Here is a 26722-nt window from a genome sequence, read left to right as displayed (position 1 = left end):
TAGTTCCTAGCCTTGGCTGATTAGAAAAGGTTTGAAAGCTCAGACGTCATCTCATTTGGTGTAGATGGAAATTGAAGCTCAGAGCTAGAAGTTATACCTGTGCTCTAAAAGTTATACAACAGAATGAAGCTTTCTCATTCTAGGTTATGTGCTCTTCAGTGTTAGCTTTCTGCCATCTGGGATGTACTGATGACATTTGATCTAAACAGCCAACTTCTGTACTATATTACAGTAGCCCTGTGTTTATATTTATTTAAACTAGGTCAATTCTACTTTTGTGTGTGTTCATGGACTTATATAAAGCTTGTATCTTCTTTCTGAATAAATAGAAAGGTAAAGTCACTTATTATGGGGCAGTAAGTTGCTGTACACAGCCCAAATTATAAACATGCATTCTAATTCATGTTATCACTACCCTACTAGGTAGTACTGTATGCATATATTTGAAGCAGATCCTATATAGGAGGGTTTATGCATGAGTTCTTTCAGTTAACCTTTGCTCTTGTGAAGTATGCACACCACCTCCATATCATAATCTTAGAGATGTCAGATGTTGTCAAGATTACAGAGGTAATGCTTCCTTGATGACAACCACCAGGGAAAAAGAGTGGGATTGAGAATAAAATGCAGTTTGTAATTAATTAAATAAACACTCTGGCAGTAAGTGCTGTTCAATATTATTCTCCTTATAGCTTCCGTCTGCTTTTAGGGGAGTGTATACCAACCCTGTGAAATCCCCAGTCTTAAGTTTCTATGGAAGATAGAATGATGCATCATTGTAAGTATAATCACTAGTTGATAAATCTGGGAACCCGAATAGACCTACTTTTAAGTAACATAGCCAACCAAAATTAACTGTAAATCATCTTGCCCTGGAGATGCTCTATTGCAGTCGGGTCCACCTTAATAAGAGTCCTGAGGAAAGAAGAGATGGAGACTGTTTACTCTAGGAAAGGAGTCGCACATCCTCCATGGCCTTTTGGAGTTCAAGGATGAGGAATAAGTACTCAGAAGGTTTCTCTAAGCACTTCAGCTCAGCTCTACTAAAACCTACACACAGTCTTCAAAAGGCCTTACTATGTGGGGTTCGATTTCCAAGGCTTTTTCTACAACATTCCAACCATGACTGCCTTTGTCAGTTTTAAGACTCTTTTCAGTGTAAACAGATGTATAATTTTAAATGATGCAGAAGTGTTTGTTGACTAGGGCAATCCCAGAACAAGCCAACACCTCACCTCTGTATTTCACTCAGATTTGAAGTAGATCCTTGTAGGTCTAGGGATGTAGCTCAGTAACAGTGACAGAGAGCTTACCTTATGTGTACTATGCTCCTCAGCTCCACAAAAAATAAATAAATGAAAAATAAAGGCATCCATGCTACAAATTTCTGAAAAAAAAAAAAAAGACTTGTAAGTTCATGTTATGATCCTCAAATTATCCAAGTGCAGAGCTCAACAATTTTATGGTTTCCTGAAGAAAAACCCTTCAATTCTAGAAATCCTCAATGATCTTACAAACCAGTGCCTAAAATCAGAGTATTTCAGTTCTAATGCAAGTGTCATGAGGTGAAGGAACATGGAATCACTGATAGAAATGAGAATATGGTCATTCCGAACTAGTGCAGACTCAATTGCAGGGAGCTGTTGGTCTGGTTTGGTTTTTGTTGTTGTTTTGCATTGCTTTATACAGACTTCATTATTTTAAAATTAACAAAATAACTGGCAGCCATGCCAAATGGAGGTACCAAACATCCTTGTAAAGAAATGGTTGCTGTGAAGTAATAATGCCCGAATCCTATGCTGTTGTCCTTACTCTGGGGGTGGGAGGCTGTGTGGTACTGGGTTTAATCAGGACTTTGTATCTGCCAGGTGGGCACACTACCAACTGAGCTAATTTTTCCATACTTTAGGATTTGGGGGTCGGGGGTATGACCTGTGCCCACATCTGTGAGCTTTAGTGTAGCCCACAGAAACAATCTCCATTCTGGCACAAGTGCTGTTCAGTAGAAGGCATGGAGCGTGTCCCCAACCCTGCAGGGCCTTTGTATGCTGGGCAAGCAAACCACCGCTCTGCTATATTCCTAGCCCTCAGAGGATTGTTTGTGTGGGCCAGTTTGCATAGCCTTTTGTGAGTAGTAAGTGTAGTCTCCTCAAACTTAGGGTCCCAACTGCTCTTTAGCTGAAATTCTGACATCTGCTGCTTACATTGCTGTAGTGTCTGAAATTACTAGGTGTCTTATATTTGTTGTTTCCATGGTATCTTGTCTTTACTTTTTATTTTAAAATTATTTTGTCACTATGAGGGTGTATATACTTGCTTGAGAATGTTTACTTTGGAGTTTCTTTGGCTTCCCTTCTGTTGTTGGAGGAGATTTGACCAGCTGAAAAGACTTTACACATTATCTGACCTTTGTGTGCATTCTGTATGAAGATGGCCTGCTTTTGTTCATTCTCTTCATTCGGAGCAGGGCCCCTGGGCTGTACCTGCCCTCTAAATATGTAGCTTCTGTGGTAATGGTGGGAGAACGGTGGGAGGTGTAGAGGGAAGGCCCAATGTCTTCTGTTTTGTTGCTGTTGGGTTCTTAATTTCCCCTTTTCCATCCTCTCTTCCCTTTAGCCTGTTGTCTTCAGGGAGAGCTACCTCTTTTGAAATATTCTCCTCACACTGCTGCTCTGAGGCTGGTAGCCGTACTCAGGGCCCATGTGGGCTCGGTGTTTTGGCTTCTACTGTTTCACTGTCTCAGAATGTAGTCATCTGTGCTGGTTTTGGTTCACCTCTCTGCACCTTTTTTAAGTCTTTCCATTTGCTTCTCCCATTTCTCCACAGAAGTGGTTCACAGCAGGATGGTAGGAACTGCCTCAGGAGGGAGAACTCCTCTATTTCTAGATATTTGAAGGTATTCTGTCTTTCAAGTACTGACAATGTGGAACACATATAGTTTTGTTGATTTCCATCTTGATATTTTTGCTTGTTTGAGTAAAAATAAGAAATTTGGAATTAGGCTACCATCATTATTTTCCAAACTTAGAAGCACCTTCTTAATCAAATATAAAACTATAAATATTATTTAATATCAAATGTTTTTCAGCTTTTATTAATGATATCTACTTAGCTGATTTGAGGTCTTTGTTAGGGAGATAATTTCTATTATTTAGCACCACAATTTTCTAAGATATTGAAAGAATAACTGCCCCCGGTCAGATCACTAATTATCATAACAACTAAAGTATTAACCTTTAAATTTTTGTTTCTCTTTAGTAACCCTTTGAAGGCTGGGCATGGTGGAGCACACTTGTAATCCCAGCATGAGTGAAGCAGGAGCAGGCAGATCTCTGTGATTCAAGGCTAGCTTGGTGTACATGGTGAATTCTAAGCCAGCCAAGGATACCTTGTTTTGTCTAGGTTATCTTGTCCAGACAAAACAAAAACTGCTTTGGTCTTAAAGTCAAGTTTTGCAATAAAATTTGACTTGCACATTAATTTTATGTAACAATAAGGTATTTCTGTATTCATAATTATTTTTCTAGAGGAAAGTATCAAAAACATTAACGAAGTCTGCCCCTGCTTCTCTATAAGCTTTTTCAATAAGATCATAATAAAGAGTGAATGCTTTATCTTTCATAGACAAGAACTGAATGATCCTAACAGGGAAGCACTCACATCTCAAGATCTCTAAGAAGAGGTAGGAGATAGTTAACATGGAATCAAAAGCTTGTGAATCAAAAAATGAAGATCTTTTATCAAGTGGCATCACATCCAAAGGCGGTATGTACCTTTTCTAAGACAAAACAGGGTGGGATACAAATTAAACACCCTTCATGGTAACTATCAGCTCTGTTGTTAACTGCAAGGCTGGTAGCCATACCCAGGGCCCATGTGAGCTCAGTGACTGTCTACTGTGCTGTTTGTAATTCTGGTTTTGAGTTAGTGATTACCTAGCTTTGTAACGGAGAATATCTGGTTTTAGCATGTTTCCATTATCTTTTATCTAAAAATCATTCTGTGCTGATGCTACTGTATTCCCTCATACCTTCATTCCTCCAGTGTTTCTTAGTTAAACTCAGCTCACGTCAGATTGTCTCTCTTTAGGTATAGCATCATTCTTATTAACATTGACCTCCTGGTGTCCTAACAAGATCCTAAGTGCACAACTTGGCCTCTAAAGTTTTGTTTGTTTGTTTAAGATTTGCTTTACTTGTACAAGTGTTTTGCCTACAGGTGTGTTTGTGCACCCCACGTGTGTTTGGTGCCCTCTGAGGTCAGAAGAAGGTATCATATCCAATGGATCTAGAGTTACAGATGGTTGTGAGCCACCATTTGGGTCCTGGGAACCAAACCTGGATCCTCTGCAAGAACAACAAGTGCTTTAATTACTAAGCCCTCTGGCCCCTTCTTATCCCTAGGCACACATCTTCTTAGCAAGTGTTAAGATTCTGTAGTCAGGACTGGTGAGATGGCTCAGCGGGTAAGAGCACTGACTGCTCTTCAGAAGGTTATGAGTTCAAATCCCAGCAACCACATGGTGGCTCACAACCACCTGTAATGAGATCTGATGCCCTCTTCTGGCGCGTCTGAAGACAGCTACAGTGTACCCATTTATAATAATAAATAAATCTTTAAAAAAAAAAAAAAAGATTCTGTAATCAGTCTCTTACCTCAGCTCTCTCCTATGTTATTATTACTGTGGAGCTTCTGTTTTCCTGCCTAGTGAAAGTACTGGCTCTCAACCATGTCATCACTGCCCAACCTTAGCCTTTTCAGTTCTAAACATTGAAATGTCTTCGATTCACACTTGGAAATTCTGATTCAGTGAGTCCGGAGTGGGGCTTACGTATATTATTTTAATGCTTCTCAAGTGATCCTTGACAACAAAACTTGACAGCAGCTGTTACGGACTCTGCTGTTTACTCCTAAACTAGCACTCTTCTGTGTGCGTGCCAGTCACTTGCCAGTGCCCTTGCCCCATTATCATTTTGCATTCTCACAGAAGCCCAAATGCTTATTAGTCTAGCTAATATCTCCATTTTTGTGCTAAGCTACTGGAAGATTTTTGCTATGGATCTCTTACCAGTCTGCCACTTAATAGTCATGGTCTCCTACCTCAGCAGGGTCCTGATGCCACAGAGAAATATTTCCCTTGACCAGATCTCTTCCCAGTTTCAAAACTATACCATACTAAGTGAGATCCACACTCCAAAGGATGACTACCAGGTCCCTTATGGTCTATATTTTCATCCTTGGATGTGGCAGCAGCTTTTTCCCTGCCCAGAACATCTCAACTGTCTCAAGTCCACTGGTGTTTACTGTAATGTTTCCACTCTTGAGTCTCTCCTATTCTCCAGACTGGTTGGTTGTCACTCCTATAAATTTGAAGGCGCTTCAGTTCCAAGGTCATGTGGTGTCCCTCTTCCCCAGCCTGTCTCCTATGCACTCTCCTGTGTTCTTGGGGCTCTGAGCTGAGCTTTAACTTGTTGTTTGCCCATGAGGCCTGTGCTCCTTCAGGGTTTGTTAAAAGAACCCTTACAATAATAGTGTTTGCCTCACAGTTGTTTTATGAATAATTAATGAACTCTCTAATATTTAGGTTCTTCAAGCCCGTTTTTTGTAACGTCTGCTCATGGTACAATAATTGAAAACACATCTTCAACTGGGACTTTAACACAAATGCCCTTTTTTCCTAAGTATGAAGTGGAACTTGATTCTCCTAGAAAGTCCACCCCTTACCCTGGAAAAGAGCATATTGAACGTGTTTTGGAAGAGTATTCACATCAAGTTAAAGATTTGCAGAGAAGACTCAACGAAGTGAGTTGCATTCTCCTCTAGCCCCGGCACCACTGGGACAGGAGGCATGTTGTCTCGAAATAAAACTTAACCCCCCCTGAAAGAAAACATCAGTCATGGGTCCATCGGCTAAACCTGTTTATTTGATCTCTCCTTTCTGTTGGGCTAATGAGATGTTTGCATGTCTTATTCTTCCTGGTAATAATAATGACTTAGTTTCATGATGTAATTTTACGAAATCTGAATGCTTCAAATGTTATAATTAATGACACTCATCTGCTCTTAATGATTGGTTTAGGTCTGCTCTCCTGCTATGACAATACCTGAGTTCTCTTTGCAAACAGTGGTAGAAAGGAAAATTTTACATGTATGTACATACAGATGGTTAAATAGATTTTAGAAGTATTGGCTAAAAATGTAAGAGGAACTTATCTAGAATCAAGCTGTGTATTAAGTTCCAGTAGTCTACTTGGTAAAAGCCAGACTTCTTACTACCAAATACAAGATCTTCATGCTAGCCTCGCACAGTACCCATTCTCTGTATGTCCCTTCTGTTGAAGCAGTGCTAAGCCACTTGCTCATCGTGGGTGGACCTTGTAAATCTACATTTCCATGCCTCTCTACTTGACTACTGGAAGATTCTTAGTATCTATCAGGGCTCAGTTCTCTGAAGCCTTTCCTCTAGACAGCATTGAGGTTATTCCCTGTGCAGTATTGTCTGTACATCTTCCGTGCCCAACAGTATGTTATTCTGCCTCATCAGACTAGATGAAGACTCTACGTGAGCCTACAATTTTATTAAAAATGTGAAAAATTATATGTCATTTTATTATATACCTGGCATACAAGGATAAATAAGCCAGGGCTCTTTCTTAAAGGAGTTCATAATTTTGGAGGTGAGCCAGTCATGTAAACAAGTAGTGGTGAGACCTTGTGATAAACACACTGATAAGACATATAGAGGCAGAGGAAACACAGACATACTAGTAGAGAAAAGAAACCATAGTTGGGCTAGCAAGATGGCTCAGTGGGGAGAGGTGTTAATGCACAAGCCTAACAACCGGAATTCAAACCCTGTATCCTACAAGGTGTCAGGAGAGAATAGATGCCAAAGAGCTGTCCTCCCAAATACGAGGAAGGGAGGGAGGGAGGGAAGGAGGAAGGGAGGGAGGAGACAAGCAGGCTGGGTGCCTTAATTTATTTTCTATTTCAAATTTATTTCCTGTTCTACTTCTGGTAGAGTATGTCACACTTGACTGGTTCCCAGTAAAATCAGCAATACAGCACTGTTTGGCCACTTGTAATAGTTACCAAACAGTGCTGTTATTATATTCCTATTTAACAGAAATGTACTAGGTACCAGATATGTAAAGAAAGGTGTGACCCTCCCTTCCTCTTGGATCTTTGGCCAATAAGGGCTCATGAGAAGAAAAATAGCAGAGATGAATGTGTTTGTGTGTGCATGTAAGCATGTGTGTGTGTGTGTGTGTGTGTGTGTGTGTGTGTGTGTGTGTGTTCTGGAAGCCCTGTGAGTATGTACAATAAATGACAACATCAAGACCTAGGGAGGCATATCAACTTTACTTGGAGTGACTCAAGGTTTATATAATTTGGGGAATGGGATCAGAATATACAGGGTGGGCAAAGGCTGAAGGTTTTTGTACTGAAATGCCTTATTATCAAGGAGAAGTATTTCAGGAACCTCAGATGCTAGCTGAACCAGTTCTTAAGGTAGAAAGGAAGTTGAACCTGTAATTTTAACCAAGGCTCCATAGCATTCTGCAGGTAGAGGTGTAAGTGTGCTGTGGGGACAGAGTAGGGGAAGCCTCTGCCATTGAAGGGATTCCTTCACTACTCAGAAGACTATCTGCACGATGGTCGACTCTGACCTTAATTCACAGGGTTTTCCTACAGATGACAAAGACATGGTTCCTCCATGCTTGAGCTATTTAAAGTAGGAGAGACTATTGTGAAAGTTGTGCTACAGATGGGATGAATGGTGATACGAAGCTTGGGGTTATGATACTTAGTGTTCCTTTTCTAACTTGACTTTGCAACATTTGACACAGTAACATCTCTGTCCTCTGATAGTGCCCCACATCAGCCTAGGGCTTCATGTAAACTAGGCAAAGACTCTCTTGCTAACTGCTGCTGCTTCCTCTCTTTCTTCCTCTCCATGCCCTTTATCAAACACCTCCTCTCTATCTGCACTTTTCCCTCCCTCTCTTCCTCTTCTTGCTTTCCCGTCCTTATTTTTCCTTAAAGGAGTCTCACTATGTAGCCCAGGCTGGCCTTAAATTTGAACTCCCACTGCCTTATCTTCTTAACCTTTGGGAATTTAGGCATATGCCGCTGTGGCCAGCCTTAGCATCCTAGTCTTTCTGTTTTGTTATTGTTTGTTTTCAGATTGTTTTTGAGATAGGATTTCTTGTGTGGTCCTGGCCTGACTGTCCTGGTACTCACTATGTAGACTAGGCTGGCCTCAAATTCACACTGCCTCTGGGTTCTGGGATTAAAGGTTTGCACCATCACCAACCACCTGGATCACCAACTTAATTTCTCCTTCTCTTTCTCTTCCCTTCCTTTCCTCCTTCCTTCTTTTTGCCTTCCTTCCTTTTTACTCCTCCTTTGATTTGCAAACAAAAATTCAAGAAATGCAAATGGAGAGATGCCAGGGCTGACATCAGGTTGCGGTTTGTCTATAGGATCTATATTTTGATGGTTTAATCTCTCTCTATATATAGCTAGATTAATTTGTTTGTGTTTTTTTTTTCAGAGCAATGAATTACATGAGAAACAAAAATTTTATTTAAGACAGTCAGTCATTGATTTGCAAACAAAACTTCAAGAAATGCAAATGGAGAGAGATGCCATGGCTGACATCAGGTTGGGGTTTGTTACCTAAACTCTTCTTCCTTCTCCAGAAGTGCTAGAGCTTGACCCAGGGTCTGGGCTTGGTAGGCAAGTGTTCTGTCAGTGAGACACATCCCAGCCCAGAAAGGTTTTATTCCTCACACTGGTGTAGTCCCATATGCTTGTAATTTCCCTTGGGTGGCTGAGGTAGGAAGATTGCTGTGAGTTCAAGGCCAGCCTGGGATCTATAGCAAAATTCTATATATTTTTTTCTACTCCTTGTAGTAAGGTTGAGTTTTATCAGTGTTAGTGCTTTTCTTTCATTCATTTCCTAGACGAAGGGAGAGTCAGTCCCAGGAGGAGTTACGAAATCAGCTACAGAATACAGTTCGTGAACTTGAAGCTGCCAAGAGCCTTAAGGAGGATATGTTGAAAGACAGCAGCACACAGATAGAGCAGCTACGAAAAATGATGCTTAATCATGAAGGCGTGCTTCAAGAAATCCGATCAATCTTAGTTGACTTTGAAGAAGCCTCAGGCAAGAAAATATGTGAACACGACAGCATGTCTACCATGCACTTCCGCAGCCTGGGCTCAGCTATTAGTAAAATCCTAAGAGAATTAGACACAGAAATCTCTTTTCTTAAAGGGAGGATATTTCCAGTAAGTGGTGAGAACACTGGTTTATATTACAATGCATTGAGAGATAGTTTGTAAAATCCTTAGAAATAAGCCAAGTCTTCATATTTTGTTCTCTGAATGATACACAATGTTCTCTCCTGATAGAAAACTAGCTATTTTACCTGTACAGCTTAATAGAAGTATAGCCAGTGTGCAAGTGCTATAAAATATAGGCATAGAGCTTCATTTAGTATTATTTCTATGTATAGCTCCCTAAAGCAGTCCTTTCATAGAAACTACATTTTCTAAGCTTTAAAATTACCAACACCCAAATTAATATCTTTATTTTAAAACCAGGTAGAGGATCAGCTTGAAACCCTGAAGTCTGAATCACAGAACAAAATAGAGCTATTACTCCAACAACATCAAGATCGGTAGGTGACTGTCTGAGACAAAAGCTTACAGGGATACTTTATTCTAGATGTAGTCTCTCACCTGTAGTTCCAAAGTCTATAAACTCAGAGATAACTCAACAACAAAAATAGCCTTAATGACCTGTAGCACACTTAGTCATTTTCTTCTGACACCTGTTAAAGCTGTAAGGAAGGCTTTAGGTAAACCTAGAGCACTGTACATTTTGATACAGGGGAAGAAATGAGTTGGCTCCCAACACAATAAGTACAAGTGGGGGATTTCCAATGAGAAAAAAGGTGACACCATTGGTAGGTTGAACATTACTCACGTAGGCTTGATGAATCTTTCTAAAAGTAGGCCATGGAGATAGACTTTCAAACTCAAGGGTAAGCAACTTAATCACCTGTCAACAATTGACCAAACAGCAAGAATTAATCTATTCTTGCTGTGGTTGGCCTGACAGAGCCTAGGTAAAAGAGCCTAAGTTGATCTAAGAGTGATTTGTAACCTGTTTGTTAGTTAAATGAAGCACTTAACACTCTGTGACTTGTAAGCTTGTATTCATAATGTGTAGATCTCCCTGGAAATATAGCATATAGTATTCATATCATATAACATATCTTGCTCACAGTACTACAGGTTTACGAAACAGGACCTCACTATGTCACCCAGGCTGGCCTTGAATTTATATATTCCAATGATCTTCCTGCTTCACCTTCTCAAGTACAGGACCAGAGGCACACACCACCATGCCTTGTTTAGTTCTCCTAGTTTGGAAACCTAGCTAGGATTCTATAGTTGTTATTAAAGGAGTAGCATGGTGGGCATGATGATGCATGCTTTTAGTCACAATACTCAGGAGACAGAGGCAGGTGGATCTTTGCCATTTTGAAGGTAGCCTGGTATATGCAGCAAGTTCCAGGACAACCAGAGCTTCGTAATAAGAGAGACACTGCCTCAAAAAGAAACAACAGAAAGAAAAAGAAGAAACAACAAGAATGAGAAAGAGAGAAAGAGAAAGGAAAAGAAAAGGAAAGGAAAGAAAAGGAAAGAAAAGAAAAGAGGGAATAACATTTTTAAAAAACCAGGCATGCTAGTTCATGTCTGAAGGCAGAGGCCAGCCACAACTGCACAATTAAAGTCTGTCTTAGTTAGGGTTTTACTGCTGTGAACAGACACCATGACCAAAGCTACTCTTATAAGGACAACATTGAATTGGGGCTGCCTTCTAGGTTCAGAGGTTTAGTCCATTATCTTCAAGGTGGGAGCATGGCAGCATCCAGGCAAATCTGGGGCTGGAGGAGCTGAGAGTTCCATCTCTTGTTCCAAAGGCAGCTAAGAGAAGACTGGCTTCCAGGCAGTTAGGGTGAGGGTCTTAAAGCCCACGCCCATAGTGACACACCTACTCCAACAAGGCCACACCTCCCAAAAGTGTGACTCTGGGCCAAGCATATAAAAGCCATCATACTGTCTCAAGTAAACAGATGGAAGAGCAGCATGTATAAAACTGGAACAAATACTAAGTCTGAAGGTGCTGAAAGCATTAACTTGAGATAAGCCATAGGTAAGAAAAGCTTCCTGTATCATAACAGTCACTTTGTTCTTGCTTAGGATTGAGCAGCTGATAAGTGAACACGAAGTTGAGATAACAGGACTTACGGAGAAAGCCAGCAGTGCTCGGAGCCAAGCCAACAGTGTCCAGAGTCAACTGGAAATCATTCAGTATGTGTGTACTAGTAGTTTGAAATTGATTCCATTTAGTGTAACTTAAAGACTATTTATTTTAAGCTGGAGATTTGGCTCAGCAGTTAATAGCACTTGTTGCCCTTGCAGCGGACCTGGTTTCAAGTCCCAGAACTCACCTGGCAGCTCATTACTGTTATCTGTGGCTTTAGTCTTGCAAGAGGAAGGGGTCCCTGCAGGCTTTATGGCAGACAGAGAAATGATCCAGATGAGGGGAGAATGAAAGTTGGTTCAGCCTAACTTAGGCAGCTGGTGCTGGGCCAAACTTCAAAGGTCTGGCACCAGTTGGTTTATTTTAGTCATATTTAAGCACGGCACAATTTTGGGAAAAAATCCTTTTGTTTTTAAAGATTTATTCTATTTATTTTTTATGTGTATGAGTATACTGTAGCTGTACAGATGGCTGTGAGCTATCATGTGTGTGGTTGCTGGGAACTGAACTCAGGACCTCTGCCGGCCCCGCTCGCTCTGGCGTAATTCACTGTACCTGTCTTCAGACGCACCAGAAGAGGGCGTCTCATTATGGGTGTTTGTGAGCCACCATGTGGTTGCTGGGATCTGAACTCATGACCTTCGGAAGAGCAGTCAGTGTGCTTTTACCCACTGAGCCATCTCGCCAGCCCGGAAAAAAAAATTCTGATAACAGTTATCTCAGTCCTATGAGTATAGCAGAGATTGAGACATGTTTACATTGAAATTCTTTACAAAGTATAAAGATGGGTACTATTGATGCAGAACTAGTGGACAAGATTTAGGGTGTAGGGAGAATGAGTAAGGAAAACATGCCTGTGAGTGTCAGTTTTGGCCTGGCCCTAAGATAGCATAGAAGTCACTTAGGATTCTGTAAAGTACAAGTGACATCTCTCATAAGGATGGATTTTGTGGTCCAGAAGCAGTGCTCAAGATTTAGGAGGAAAGGGGCCGGGATAAGCAAAACATAAACTCTGAGGGATATAGGTGGAGCCTGAGTACAGATAGCAAAGGATCCCCAGGTTGTAAAGTACATTCTTTCTCAGCATTCCAGGAGAACAGAAAAGCAGCTTCTTTCTTTGAAGAGACAAGCCTGCAACTCTTATTTTGTGTATTATGCTTTTTGAAATTGCTTAGTAATTTCCATGTGAAAATGATAGACCTTCTCTAATACCCTTTTGTGTCACCATGTATGAATCCTGGGATTTGCTGAGTTGTTCATATTTAAAGTGATAGGACAAAGTAAATATATATATACATATATATCTGTATTTGTATATAAATAAATACATGTATATCTACATATAATTATGTGTGCATCTATGAATCCAATTATACATAGGTATAAATGTTCAAGTATATACATAAAATATATGTGCATAAGAAATTTTATAATTTGAATTGATGAATAAAACTATGCATAGTTCTTTTATTTTAAAAATTTACTGTGTTTGTATGATTGTGTATACCTGTGCAGATATAAGGACCTATGTGCATGTGGGCACCAGAAAGAGCACCTGAGCTCTGAGAGCTGTAGCTCTAGGTATTCTCAGAATGTCCAGTATGTTATATAGGAGCTGGGGTCGTAAATCTGCTCCTCATGATTGCATAGTTAATATTCATAATCACTGAGCCATCTCTTTATCTTCCAGTGCTGATATTTTTGAATCATATGCAGAAGTAGAGAATAGTATAATGAATACACACACACACACACACACACACACACACACACACATATATACTATGAGCTTTGGCAAGTAACTTGTTTTGGGTGCTTGGAATTTAACAGAATTTTACATGCAGCACACCTAACTTATATCTCTAAGCTTTGTCCTCAACCCTGAGCTGTAACTCTGAAGAAACAAGTTTGCGTAATAAAAGACAGCTGTTGTAATGACTCATATAAAGTCATTACTGCTAGTATCTAAGAGATGGGAGGGGCCCTTGAGGTACCATGCATATTTTTAGTTTGCTATCTGCTTTTCTGCCCTTTCAACCCTTTGTAGAGAACAGGCAAGGAACCAGAACTCCATGTATATGCGCCAGCTCAGTGACTTGGAGTCTACTGTTTCTCAGCTGCGTTCGGAACTGAGGGAGACCAAGAGGATGTATGAAGACAAGGTCAGTTTAAACATCACCTCCATGGGCTGTACGTTTTACACATTGAATCAATAATTATTTTAATAGTTTGTTTGAAAACGAAGAATCAAAATAATTTCTAACTAAAGGAGTATTTTTAAAATCAGTGTTAGTTGGTAAACAAACATGCTAAATTATCTGTATGTTAACTTATAAACTATTATTTAAAGCTGATGTTTAAATCCATTACAAAATGATTGAGACATATTTTTCTTTTTTTTTAAATATTTATTTTATTTATTTTATGTGTATGAGTACACTGTAGCTGTACAGATGGCCGTGAGCCATCGTGTGTGGCTGCTGTTGAACTCAGGACCTCTGCTGGCCCCACATGCTCTGCCCCGCTTGCTCCGGAGTAATTCACTGTAGCTATCTTCAGACATACCAGAAGAGGGCGTCAGATCTCATTATGGGTGGTTGTGAGCCACCATGTGGTTGCTGGGATCCGAACTCAGGACCTTCGGAAGAGCAGTCAGTGCTCTTACCCGCTGAGCCATCTCGCCAGCCCGAGACATATTTTTCAAGTAAATTTCTAAATAATAAATTGAGTAGCACAGAGTAAGAAGTGTAGGAAGGTAGGCGGGACCAGCCAAGAGGCACAGGCCTCAGAAGTGGCAGGGCAGCTGGGACAGGATCCTTTCTACCTCTGTCTACAACTAGGAGGGACAGCTGATTCACAACCCTCTGCACACCTTTCCTGCAAGCAGAGAGCTTGTCTCCAGGGAGTGCACTGACACCGCGAACTCAGGCGATTTCCTCTCTGCTGACTTTCAGCCAGAAAGGCATAGGCCACAGAAGCTGCAGAGCAACTGGAACAGGGTCCTTTATTCATCCATCTGCACCCAGGAGGGATGGCTGATCCACTGCCCTCTGCACGCTGGTCTTTCCGGAGGAGAGCTGATCTCCCAGAACTGCTGCCACAGGCTTACAGACCTACAGGAGGAACAAGCTCCAGCCAGAGACAGAAAGAACATCTAACACCAGAGATTAACTGATGCCGAAAGGCAAACGCAAGAATCTTACCAACAGAAACCAAGATTACTTGGCATCATCAGAACCTAGTACTCCCACCACAGCAAGTCCTGGATATCCCAACACACTGGAAAAGCAAGATTTGGATCTAAAATCATATCTCATGATGGTGATAGAGGAATTTAAGAAGAACATAAATAACTCCCTTGAAGAAATACAGGAGAACCCAGGTAAACAGGCACAAGCCCTTAAAGAGGAAACACAAAAATCCCTTAAGGAATTACAGGAAAGTACAACCAAACAGGTGAAGGAATTAAACAAAACCAACCAGGACCTAAAAATGGAAGTAGAAACATTTAAGAAATCACAAAGGGAGACAACTCTGGGGATAGAAAACCTAGGAAAGAAGCCAGGGGCCATAGATGCAAGCATCACCAACAGAATACAAGAGATAGAAGAGAGAATCTCAGGTGTAGAAGATACCATGGAAAATATTGCTGGGTGGTGGTGTCACATGCCTTTAATCCCAGCACTTGGGAGGCAGAGGCAGGCAATTTCTGAGTTCGAGGCCAGGGCTATACAAAGAAACCCTGTCTCGAAAAAAAAAAAAAACCAAAACAAACAAACAAACAAACAAAAAACCACTACCACTACCAACAACAAAACAATTGACACAACAGTCAAAGAAAACACAAAATGCAAAAAGCACCTAACCCAAAACATCCAAGAAATCCAGGACACAATGAGAAGACCAAACCTAAGGATGATAGGTATAGAAGAGAGTGAAGACTTCCAACTTAAAGGGCCAGTAAATATCTTCAACAAAATTATAGAAGAAAACTTCCCTAACCTAAAGAAAGAGATGCCCATGAACATACAAGAAGCTTATAGAACTCCAAGTAGTTTGGACCAGAAAACAAATTCCTCTCGCCACATAAAAGTCAAAACACCAAATGTATAAAACAAAGAAAAAATATTAAAAGCAGTGAGAGAAAAAGGTCAAGTAACATATAAAGACAGGCCTATCAGAATTACACCAGACTTCTCACCAGAGACTATGAAAGCCAGAAAATCTTGGGCAGATGTCATACCAGACCCTAAGAGAACACAAATGCCAGCCCAGGCTACTATACCCAGCAAAACTCTCAATTACCATAGATGGAGAAAACAAGATACTTCATGACAAAACAAAATTTATGCAATATCTTTCCACAAATCCAGCCCTTCAAAGGATAATAAATGGAAAACTCCAACACAAGGAGGGTAACTATATCCTAGAAAAAGCAAGAAAGTAATCTTCCAACAAAACTAAAAGAAGATAGCCACATGAACAGAATTCTAACTCTAACAACAAAGATTGGGTATGTAAACAGGACCCAACCCTTTCTTGCATACAGGAAACCCACCTCAGTGACAAAGACAGACACCACCTCAAAATAAAAGACTGGAAAACAATTCTCCAAGCCAATGGTCCCAAGAAACAAGCTGGAGTAGCCATTCTAATATCAAATAAAATCGACTTTCAACCTACAGTGATAAGGAGGGACACTTCATACTCATCAAAGGTAAGATCTATCAAGATGAACTCTCAATTCTGAACCTCTGTGCTCCAAATGCAAGGACATCTACATTCATAAAAGAAACTTTTCTAAAGCTCAAAGCACACATTGCACCCCACACAATAGTAGTGGGAGACCTCAACATCCCACTCTCTGCAATGGACAGATCGTGGAAACAGAAACTAAACAAAGACACATTGACTAACAGAAGTTATGAAACAGATGGATTTAACAGATATCTCATGGTACCTTCTCCAAAATTTACTATATAATGAGATCTGATGGCCTCTTCTGGTGTGTCTGAAGACAGCTACAGTGTATTACACCGGAGTGAGCAGGGCCAGAGTGAGTGGGCAGTCCTGAGTTCAATTACCAGCAACTACATGATGGCTCACAGCTATCTGTACAGCGACAGTGTACTCATACACATAAAAATAAATAAATCTTAAAGAAAACAAAACAAAACAAAACTGCATGGTATTGGTACAGTGACAGGCAGGTGGATCAATGGAATTAGAACTGAAGGCCCAGAAATGAACCCACACACCTATGGTCACTTGATATTTGACAAAGGAGCTAAAACCATCCAGTGGATAAAAGCATTTTCAATAAATGGTTCCGGCTCAACTGGCGGTTAACATGTAGAAGAATGCAAATCAATCCATTCCTATCTCCTTGTACAAAGCTCAAGTCCAAGTGGATCAAGGACCTCCACATAAAATCAGATACACTGAAACTAATAGAAAAGAAAGTGGGGAAAATCCTTGAGCACATGGGCACAGGGGAAAATTTCCTGAATAGAACACCAGTAGCTTATGCTCTAAGATCAAGAATTGACAAATGGGTCCTCATAAAATTACAAAGCTTCTGTAAGGCAAAGGACACTGTCAATAAGACAAAATGGCAACCAACAGATTAGGAAAAGATCTTTACCAATCCTATATCTGATAGAGGGCTAATATCCAATATATACAAAGAACTCAATAAGTTAGACTTCAGAGAATCAAATAACCCTATTAAAAATGGGGTACAGAGCTAAACAGAGAATTCTCAACTGAGGAATATTGAATGGCTGAGAAGAAATGTTCAACATCCTTCGTCATCAGGGAAATGCAAATCAAAACAACCCTGAGATTCCACCTCACACCAGTCAGATTGGCAAAGATGAAAAACTCAGGTAACAGCAGATGCTAGCAAGGTTGTGGAGAAAGAGGAACACTCCTTCATTGCTGGTAGGATTGCAAGCTGGTACAACCATTCTGCAAATTGGTTTGGTGGTTCCTCAGGAAATTGGACATAGTACTACCTGAGGACCCAGCTATACCACTCCTGGGCATATGGTGCTCCGACATGTAATAAAGACACATGCTCCACTATGTTCATAGCAGCCTTATTCGTAGCAGCCAGAAATTGGAAACAACCCAGATGTCCCTCAACAGAGGAATGGATACAGAAAATGTGGTACATCTACACAATGGAGTAGCTATTAAAAACAATGAATTTATAAAATTCTTAGGGAAATGGATGGATCTGGAGAATATCATCCTGAGTGAGGTAACCCAATCACAAAAGAACACACATGGTATGCACTCTCTGATAAGTGGATACTTATCCCAGATGATCAGAATACACAAAGTACAATCCACAAACCACAAGAAACTCAAGAAGAAGGGAAGACCAAAGTGTGGATACTTCAATCCTTCTTAGAAGCGGGAACAAAATACCCATGGAAGGAGTAGCAGAGGCAAACTATGGAGTAGAGACTGAAGGGAGGACAATCCAGAGACTGCTCCACCTGGGAATCCTTCCCATATTCAGTCACCAATCCAGACACTATTGTGGATGCTAGCAAGTGCTGGCTGACAGGAGCCTGATATAGCTGTCTCCTGAGAGGCTCTGACAGTGCCTGACTAATACAGAAGTAGAGGCCCACAGCCATCCATTGGACTGAGCACAGGGTCCCCAATGAAGGAGCTAGAGAAAGGACCCAAGGAGCTGATGGGTTTGTAGCCCCTTAGGACGAACAACAATATGAACTAACTAGTACCCTCAGAGCTCCCTGGGACTAAACCACCAACCAAAGAGTACACATGGTGGGACTTATGGCTCCAGCAGCATATGTATAGCAGAGGATGGCCTAGTCAGTCATCAATGGGAGGAGAGGCACTTGGTCCTGTGAAGGTTCTATGCCCCAGTTTAGGGGAATGCCAGTACCAGGAAGAGGGTGGGTTGGTGAGCAGGGGGAGGGGGAGAGAACAGGGTTTTGTTGTTGTTGTTGTTGTTGTTTTTGTTTTGTTTTGTTTTGTTTTTGAGAGGAAACCAGGAAAGGAGGTATCATTTGAAATGTAAATAAAGAAAATATCTAACTAAACAAAAAAAAGAAATAATCCCATGCATCCTGTAAAAAAAAAAGTATAGGAAGAACACTAGTCTAGCATATCTGAAGTGCTAGATTAATCGTCACTACCACAAAAATAAGTAAAAAATGAAGAGTAGGACTATGCCATTTATCTTTTTCTAAGGTTTGGCTTTAGCAAGTAAAGCCAGCTATCTGTGTCTACCACCAGTGTTTTGGGGACTTAATTAATCCCTTCAACTTCTTATCATTTTTGTGTTTAGAAAACTAAATTTTAAGATTACTCAAAATAAAGTAAAAATTAGGAACCTTAGTCCTCCTATTTCATCACATAATTTTTCTTAAAAGCAGATAATTCTATTTTGGAGGAGGTGGGGCTGGAGAGATGGCTCAACAGTTAAGATTGTGTACTGCTTTTACAGAGAGACTGGAGTTCAGTTACTGCCACCCACGGCATATGGTTTCCAGTCCATGGAGCCCATAGCTCCAGCTCCAGGATGTCCACCATCTCCACGATTCCATATCATTATCAACCATTTACTCAGAGCTTAGAGTTTTGTTAACTTCAACCATTTGAAAACAGTGAAATTCCTAAAACTAGAAAAACAAGAGTTGCCTTTCAGGGGGGATCATGTTCTTCATCCTTGAGAACGGTGGTTGATGTTCCACTTACTGTACCAGTGTTTTATTCTATTTTTAAAGATTTGCCGGGCAGTGGTGGCGCACGCCTTTAGTCCCAGCACTTGGGAGGCAGAGGCAGGCGGATTTCTAAGTTTGAGGCCAGCCTGGTCTACAGAGTGAGTACCAGGACAGAGAAACCCTATCTCGAAAAACCAAAAAAAAAAAATAATAATTATTTATTTTATGTATATGAGTACACACTGTAGCTGTACAGTTGTTGTGAGCCTTCATGTGGTTGTTGGGAATTGACTTTTAGAACCTCTGCTCACTCCGGTTTGCCCCGCCCACTCCAGTAGACCCTGTTTGCTCCGGCCCAAAGATTTATTTATTATTATAAATAAGTACACTGTAGCTGTCTTCAGACGCACCAGAAGAGGGTGTTAGATCTCTTTACAGGTGGTTGTGAGCCACCATGTGGTTGCTGGGATTTGAACTCAGGACCTTCGGAGGAGCAGTCAATGCTCTTACCGGCTGAGCCATCTCACCAGCCCCCACCCCCAGAATCTTATTTTGTGAAAGCTTGGAAGAGAAGTCCACCTTTAGTTTATCATAGAGCATTAGTTCTCAACTTGAGGGTTGCCATCCTTTGGGATCCACTCACCCTTCAATGGTTCATAACAGTAGCAAAATAACAGTTATGAAGTAGCAATGAAATAATTTTATGGTTGGGTCACTACAACATGAGGAACTCAGCATTAGGAGGGGGAACCACTGCTTTAGAGAGCCATGCAGAGATAATATAGGTATAGTTTTTGCCATCGTGTTTATTCAATTTCCTATAGCTTAGTTATTTAATTTAGGGTGGTGATTTAGAAGAAATAAAAGGTAATGCAGCTACCAGACTTTTTATAAATGAAAACCATTCTGTTAGCTGCAACAGAGGAAGCTGGGCTCTGTTCTGGCAGACTTAACAGACAGATAGTGCAGCACTAAGTCTTCCACACAGTTACTTACTGTCCTGTGGGCAGTACAGCTTAACTTCCCCTGCCATTCCAGTGATGACCACAGGAAGGTGCTGTCTTCCTTGGCTCGCTGATAGACATTAGATGTCTACCTTTAACTCTGTAACAGGAGGAAAATTTGACATGGTTTTATTAAAGTCAGCAGAGGATATTAACAGGAACTGAATACTCTCACCACAGCCATGTCTTTCAAACATTTTGGTCACTACTCACAGGAAGGTAGTCCATCCAGTAAAAGAACAAAACCATTTACCTCTATTAAATGTGATATGGTATTTTCTCTCTTCAGATGTTGACTTGAAGATCATTTAACTGATTTTATGATTGACTAGGGAGTTGTAGTTTGAATAACATCCCCAAACTCTCTGTATAGCTTTAAGTCTCAGGGCAAGATAATTTTAATCACTACTACCTCAAAGCATCCCTTGGGACCCAACTCAGTAAAGCCAAGAGAAGCTCCCTTTTGTCTTCTAGTTTCTTTTCTCAGGACAAACCTTTGTCTTGATGGTGATTGTCCACTCCCTTGTAGACAAAGCATCCTGTAAAAAGGACATGACCTCCCCTTCAGAAACCAGAACAGAAGGGTAGTCATGGTTTCAGTATAGTATGACTAGAAGGATGTTACATGATAGTCTGACAAAGGAGTGTCATTGTATTATAGTCCAGTAAAACAGGTGTTATTCATGACTATCCAAACCATCTGAAAAGATAGATATTTACTGACATAAGACTCTGAAAAGTCACAAACTACTAAATCATGCTCAATTTGCCTATGTTTTCTTATGTCACTTACAATTACTATGGTTCTCCATTATATTGTAGCTTGGAAAAATGACCTCTTCATAAGCTTCATCCAGTTTGCCTATTTATCTTGTCTAATATATCATGTTGACATATTAGGATCATTGTCCTAATGTGCTCTAATGTAAATAATGGATCGCGAAGACTTTTGATAATCTTTTTAAAATTATTTGTTTTAACAGATTTATTTTTTATGTGTATGAGCACACACTGTAGCTGTACAGAGAGTTGTAAGCCTTTATCTGGTTGTTGGGAATTGACTTTTTAGGACCTCTGCTGGCTCTGGTCGGTCCTGCTCACTCCAGTAGACCCTACTCGCTCTGGTCGGCCACACTCCAGCCCAAAGATTTATTTATTATTATTAATAAATAAATACACTGTAGCTGTCTTCAGACACACCAGAAGAGGGCATCTGATCACATTATAGATGGTTGTGGGCTACCATCTGGTTGCTAGGAATTGAACTCAGGTTCTCTGAAAGAACAGTCAATGCTCTTACCTACTGGGCCATGTCTCCAGCCCTGGCTTCTGACAATCTTAAGTAGTAAACACTTAATAAGGAGGAGAGCCAGCACATGGGAGGCTGATTTAGGACGCTCGTTCATTCAAGGCTTGCCTGAGCTACATCTTAAGGTTCCAGCTCAAAAAAGGGGCTTGTCAGCTTTAATCAGATCCTTTAAGTGTTGATAAAATATATCGTAGTTAATTGAAGAGATTTGGGCCTGCTGATGGGTAACTAGGCTCTCCAGAGGAAGCAGTTCCTGCTGCCTAATTGCTGTAACTGAGCAACAAAGACCAAGCACCCTACAATGAGGATCTGATTTGGAGGAACACAAAATACTATATTCTGAAATGTGTTCTTGTTAGGAAGACTTGGATGCAAGATTTAAAAAGCATATTCTTGTGCACAGCTTGTTTCATTTTCATATATTGTGACTTCATGTTGTTAAAATCTTAAGATACATGTTCTCCTTTGTTGTTTCAGTACAGATTTTAGTATATAATGTTCAAAAACCAAGAGAAAAAGCAAAGAAAATAATACAGAAGGATAGAGTTCAGTTGGTGGAGTGCCTGTTTAGCATACTTAGTTCTGAGTTGACCCCAGTACAGGGTCCCCAGAACATAGCTAACACAGTGTGTTAGAACACACCTAAGATGGTAGCATATGCTTGAAATCCCAGTAATTTGGAAGTAGGGGCAGGGTGTTATCCTTGGCTATATAATGAGTTTAGGACCAACCTGAGGTACATGAGACTGCCTTAAAAACAAAAGATGTTTTTGAGAGGCCTGAACAAAACTTTTCTACCTAGAGTGTGGAAATTCAGAGAAAAGCTGTTACAAAGGATATTTTTTTCAGGTTAACAAGTATTTCATATGGTGAAAATAGACATTGTATTTCTAGGAAAATCTTAGATGTAGCCTTTTTAAAAGCCGACAAAAGTGTTTTACTATAATGCTGTCTTCTATTCTTTTCTTCCCATTTAGGAGAGCCTCCAGAATTCCCCTTTACGAATCTGGACCAGTAGAAGCTGTCACTATTGGCTCTGTAGATTTGGCTTACTCTTAACTTTCGCTTTTTGACAACAACAACAAAAAATATACCACTCCCTTTCTAAGTTTATTCTATTTGACAGTAGTTGGTGCTGGATTTCCTAGTCTGTAGTGAAGATTTACTGACACTATCTGGAGCTGGCCACTGTGCTGGCAGATTCTGTAAAGGCTTCACAGAGTTTGTGCAGCTTCAAGCTGAGGCACAGCTCTCTCTTGGGCCATGTCTGTGTCTTTTTGAGCACAGAATCAGAGCAAAACACACCCATAAAAACAAAAATAAAGCACAGATTTGATATGATTTGATGTGATTGGCCGATATCCCTAAAATCAGTGAAATTTGAATAAAATTCTTGTACTGATTTGTACTGATCCAACCCAAAAAGTCTGTTCATGGATGATGAAAAGGGAAAACCAGGCTGCTTTGTAGAAAGAAAGAAAGAAGGAGAAAGCATTGCTGTCTTCACATGTCAGTGCTTCTGCACATTTTGAAGCTCTTCTTCGCAGTTTTCCTTTATAGCTGTTTGTATCAGCTCAGCTGCTACTTCACTGGTTTTCCCTTTCACTGTCCATTTATGTGTACGATGGATTAATGCACACATAGTGCATGCAGACATGTATGCAATGGATTGATGCACACATAATGCATACAGACGTTTATGCTCTAAAAAGTGAAAGGTAAAAGCAGAGCTTGCAGCTGAGTCAGTACTGACACCTACAAACCAGGTCCCTGCGGGCTCTGCGGGTGGTGCCAGGAAGGATGCCTCTCCCCGCCTCCCCTCCTCTCCCTCTAGTTTTGGTCTCATGTTATTGTCAAGTTTGATATTATGAAAGTGCCGTCCTGATTCTGATTTATTTTTTTTGCAGTAAAAACAGAGCTATTTTTAAAGAGCACATACAAATAATTCTTTGCTCAAGCAAAGTGGTTTATGCCAAGCTAGGACTAAGTGCGAGTGTTTGCTCTACTCATGATGATCCAAACTAAAGACTCTCTTTAAACTTAGGGCCCAAAGAAGAAAAAATAAAGAATCTAACTTTTTTGATACTTTTCTTATAAGTCATGAAAAACTTAAGTAATAAGTAAAAAAAAATATTAAAAGTAAAGGTACACAATTGGAGGGAACATGAGAGACCATCTAGAACATCTTTAAAAAGCTGTACCTCAGCAAAATGGAGGCAGGGTGGTATGTGACCAGAACCGAGAACAGTCTCCCTGACCCTGCCAGGCCAGCAGAATTGCTGTGTGACGGCAGGAAGATGCTGTGGCTCCTACTCTCTCCTGAGTGTGCTCACTCAGGCTCTCCTCCCAGTGACTAGATTGACAAGATCGGCTTAGCTGATGAAGCATTGTCTCAGAAGCCACTTATATCAGAGGTTCCATTCTCATCATTCTCTGAGTCTGCCCTCAAAGGGGCATAAGAATCAAAGTCTTCTGGTTGCTGTGGGTTTGGTTTGGGTTTTCTTTCTTTCTTTTTTGGTTCTAGGGATTGAATCTAACAGGCACTCTTCCACTGAGCTATATCTCCAGGTTAAAGATACTTCTTAACCCAGGTACAGCAGTACAAGCCAGTAATCAATTCTTGTAAAATAGTTTTTAATATGCACCTTACAATCAAATACAATCTATAATATTTCATGTGTACTGAATGCTTGAGAGAATGTATTGTAGCATTATCAAATATAATCAGTCAGAATTTAATGCTTTATGTACTTAATCCTCATGAAATACTTTTAATATGTAACATAATCATGTAAAGCCAACTTAAACATATATTCAGTGTAAATGTCAAAATTTATGTTCCAAGTTCTATAGGCACTGATACTACATTATAGACAAATGCATAACTGTATGATATTTCTATATTAGCATTTTCTTAGGTTACTTATGTTTCCATGTAAATAGATACAGAAGCCCTACATATGTATGCTTTCTTGTCAAGGAGATAGTTACATATGTGTATGTGTGTATATGTAATGTTATTATTGACTCTACATTGGTTTAATAAATGAACATTTTTAAATAAATCTGTTTTAAGTAAAAATAAAAAGTTATTAAGAAAAAGTTTGTCTTGGTCATATGTTTTCCAGTTAAGAAAGTTTGATCACATCCAAACTGTTTTACTCATGACACAAATTTTCAAGCCTATTTAATAACCTTAGAAATAGGAAGAAATATGTAGTATTTATGTCAGTATGAAACCATTTTGAATTCTAGAAAGTAGATGATAAAAAAATATAACTATGGTGAGGTTCATTACATAATACTAAGTATTAACATGTTCTTATGAAATGGCTCATTATCTAATTCTTGATATTGTGTGTCTCCACTCAGATCAAAACCCATAGTCTCCATAGTCTGGGATCTCCATTGAGCCTGTGTTGAGGGCTGTAGGAACATTTGCAATCCTGAAGACCTGCTCCTCCTGTAGGCCTGCTAACTGCTGAGTGTGTGAAAGGAATCATTCTGTGTTACATCATTGTTTCAGTGAACTAAATTTCTCTTTCTTCAGACAAATAGCTGTCCTGACTGAGAGAAAAGTAGATTCATTAAAGTTGATGCTCATTCCTGTTTGTAGTTGAAGAGAACGAAGTTTTGAATGCTTAAATTGTCTAATACTATATTCTCCTGATGCTAAATCTATATAGATACTCACTCATTCTTTTGAAATATAGCATCATCATGATGACAGCAGGAATACTATGCTGAGTCATTCTTTTATATTCAGTATCTAATTGAGACTCTGATAGTGTATGTGTTTATGTATGTATGTATGTATGTGTGTGTGTGTGTGTGTGTGTGTGTGTGTGTATGTGTATGTATGTGTGTATGTGTGTGTGTTTGTTTTCAAGACAAGGTCTCATTGTGTAGCTCTGACTATCCTGGAACTCACTCTGTAGACTGGGCAGGCCTTTAGTTCACAGAGATCTGACTGCCTCTGTCTCCCAAGTGCTGGGACTAAAAACATGCACCACTACACTAAGCTGAGACTCTGATATGCTAAAGCAAAATGGCTCTTCTTAGTATTTCAAGCTTCACTTGTTGGGGTCTATAGCACATTATGCCACAAGAAGAGCATGTCTTCACAGAAGATAAAGTCTCAGGAGTAAAAACACAGTGCGCTGTGCCCAGGTACAGCAGTCCCAAGTGCTTCATTTTGACTAACACTCATCCTAATGCCTATGGAGATGTTACTGTTAGAAAACCCTGCATAAGACCTTTCTGTTTCACCTCTCAGGGAGACCATGTGTTCTCTCTCATAAGGCTTTGTTTGGGTGCAGCCAACCTGGCTGCATGTGCTTGATTTGGATTTTCTTCCAGATAGAAGAGCTGGAGAAGCAGTTAGTCCTTGCCAACTCAGAGCTCACCGAGGCACGCACAGAGCGAGACCAGTTCAGTCAGGAGTCGGGAAATCTGGATGACCAACTCCAAAAACTGTTGGTGAGATATTGCTCTAAAGTACACGATTTGGAGTCTTGGGAAATCTTCAGTACATTCCACAGACTAGTTTACATAATAAAATTATGGCTTTTATAAAATATTTGTGCATACACAATTCTTTCTATATGCATCACATGTTTTAAATAAGGTAATATATCCTCTGGGTCTTTTTCCTTAGGCATGGCTATTAAAGTGTTAAATAATATAAGCTTTCAAGTAGCCATAGTTTTTGAGTCAGAACTGCCGTTTACTAAATTCAAGCTGTGATGTATTCCTTTTGAAGCAAAATGATGTTCAGAGCACAAATTATTTATGTACTTCCCAAATGTAGAGATTACAGTAGTGAGATCCCACTCATAGATTTGCAAAAATAGTTAAGCAAAATATTAGTATACTTTTCTAGGAAATAATCACTCTTAGTCAAGCTGTTGGAAAGCTTCACTCTGAATTATGTAAGGCTTCTCAGATCTCATAGCTCCAAACCAGGTGAGGCAAACAGATGAGTTTGCGTCATGTGACATCTGCTCACCTGACAGTGGGTGGAGAAAGAACATTGTCACTTCTTTTAGGCAGATCTTCACAAGAGGGAGAAGGAGCTGAGTCTGGAGAAAGAACAAAACAAGAGGCTGTGGGACCGAGACACAGGCAACAGCATCACGATCGACCACCTACGGCGGGAGCTGGACGACAGGAACATGGAGGTGCAGCGGCTGGAGGCCCTGCTCAAGGCCATGAAGAGCGAGTGTCAGGGCCAGATGGAACGGCAGGTAAGAGCATACAAGCTGTGCTGTTGCTCGGTGGCTCTTCCTGGGGGAAGAATGTTCTTTATGTTTGCTTGCAGAGCTGCTGCTCTTACTGTTGCTCCTCCTCCTCCTCCTCC

At 40.2% G+C, this 26722-nt stretch overlaps 1 protein-coding gene across 28 annotated transcripts in view; it reads left to right on the top strand.

Moving 5' to 3' along the window:
* Positions 1–26722, top strand: part of Ccdc158 (coiled-coil domain containing 158) — a 69195-nt gene that overhangs the window by 8215 nt on the left and 34258 nt on the right. For 14 of the 28 annotated variants that reach the window (XM_031391023.1, XM_031391026.1, XM_031391049.1 and 11 more), the window contains 10 exons: positions 693–778; positions 3625–3765; positions 5585–5802; positions 8558–8667; positions 8970–9297; positions 9613–9689; positions 11281–11391; positions 13392–13506; positions 25723–25842; positions 26412–26609. In XM_031391023.1, the coding sequence (XP_031246883.1) occupies positions 3699–3765; positions 5585–5802; positions 8558–8667; positions 8970–9297; positions 9613–9689; positions 11281–11391; positions 13392–13506; positions 25723–25842; positions 26412–26609 (1344 nt within the window). In that variant the 5' untranslated portion in view covers positions 693–778; positions 3625–3698. Of the gene's footprint in view, positions 1–692; positions 779–2826; positions 2897–3624; positions 3766–5584; positions 5803–8557; positions 8668–8969; positions 9298–9612; positions 9690–11280; positions 11392–13391; positions 13507–22340; positions 22705–25722; positions 25843–26411; positions 26610–26722 lie in introns of those variants that run through there. The other 14 variants (XM_031391035.1, XM_031391036.1, XM_031391045.1 and 11 more) reach the window with 7 other exon arrangements.

The sequence above is a fragment of the Mastomys coucha genome, unplaced genomic scaffold (genome assembly GCF_008632895.1).
Source record: "Mastomys coucha isolate ucsf_1 unplaced genomic scaffold, UCSF_Mcou_1 pScaffold22, whole genome shotgun sequence".
Classification (NCBI taxonomy): domain Eukaryota; kingdom Metazoa; phylum Chordata; class Mammalia; order Rodentia; family Muridae; genus Mastomys; species Mastomys coucha.
This window is presented reverse-complemented; position numbering and strand designations above follow the sequence as displayed.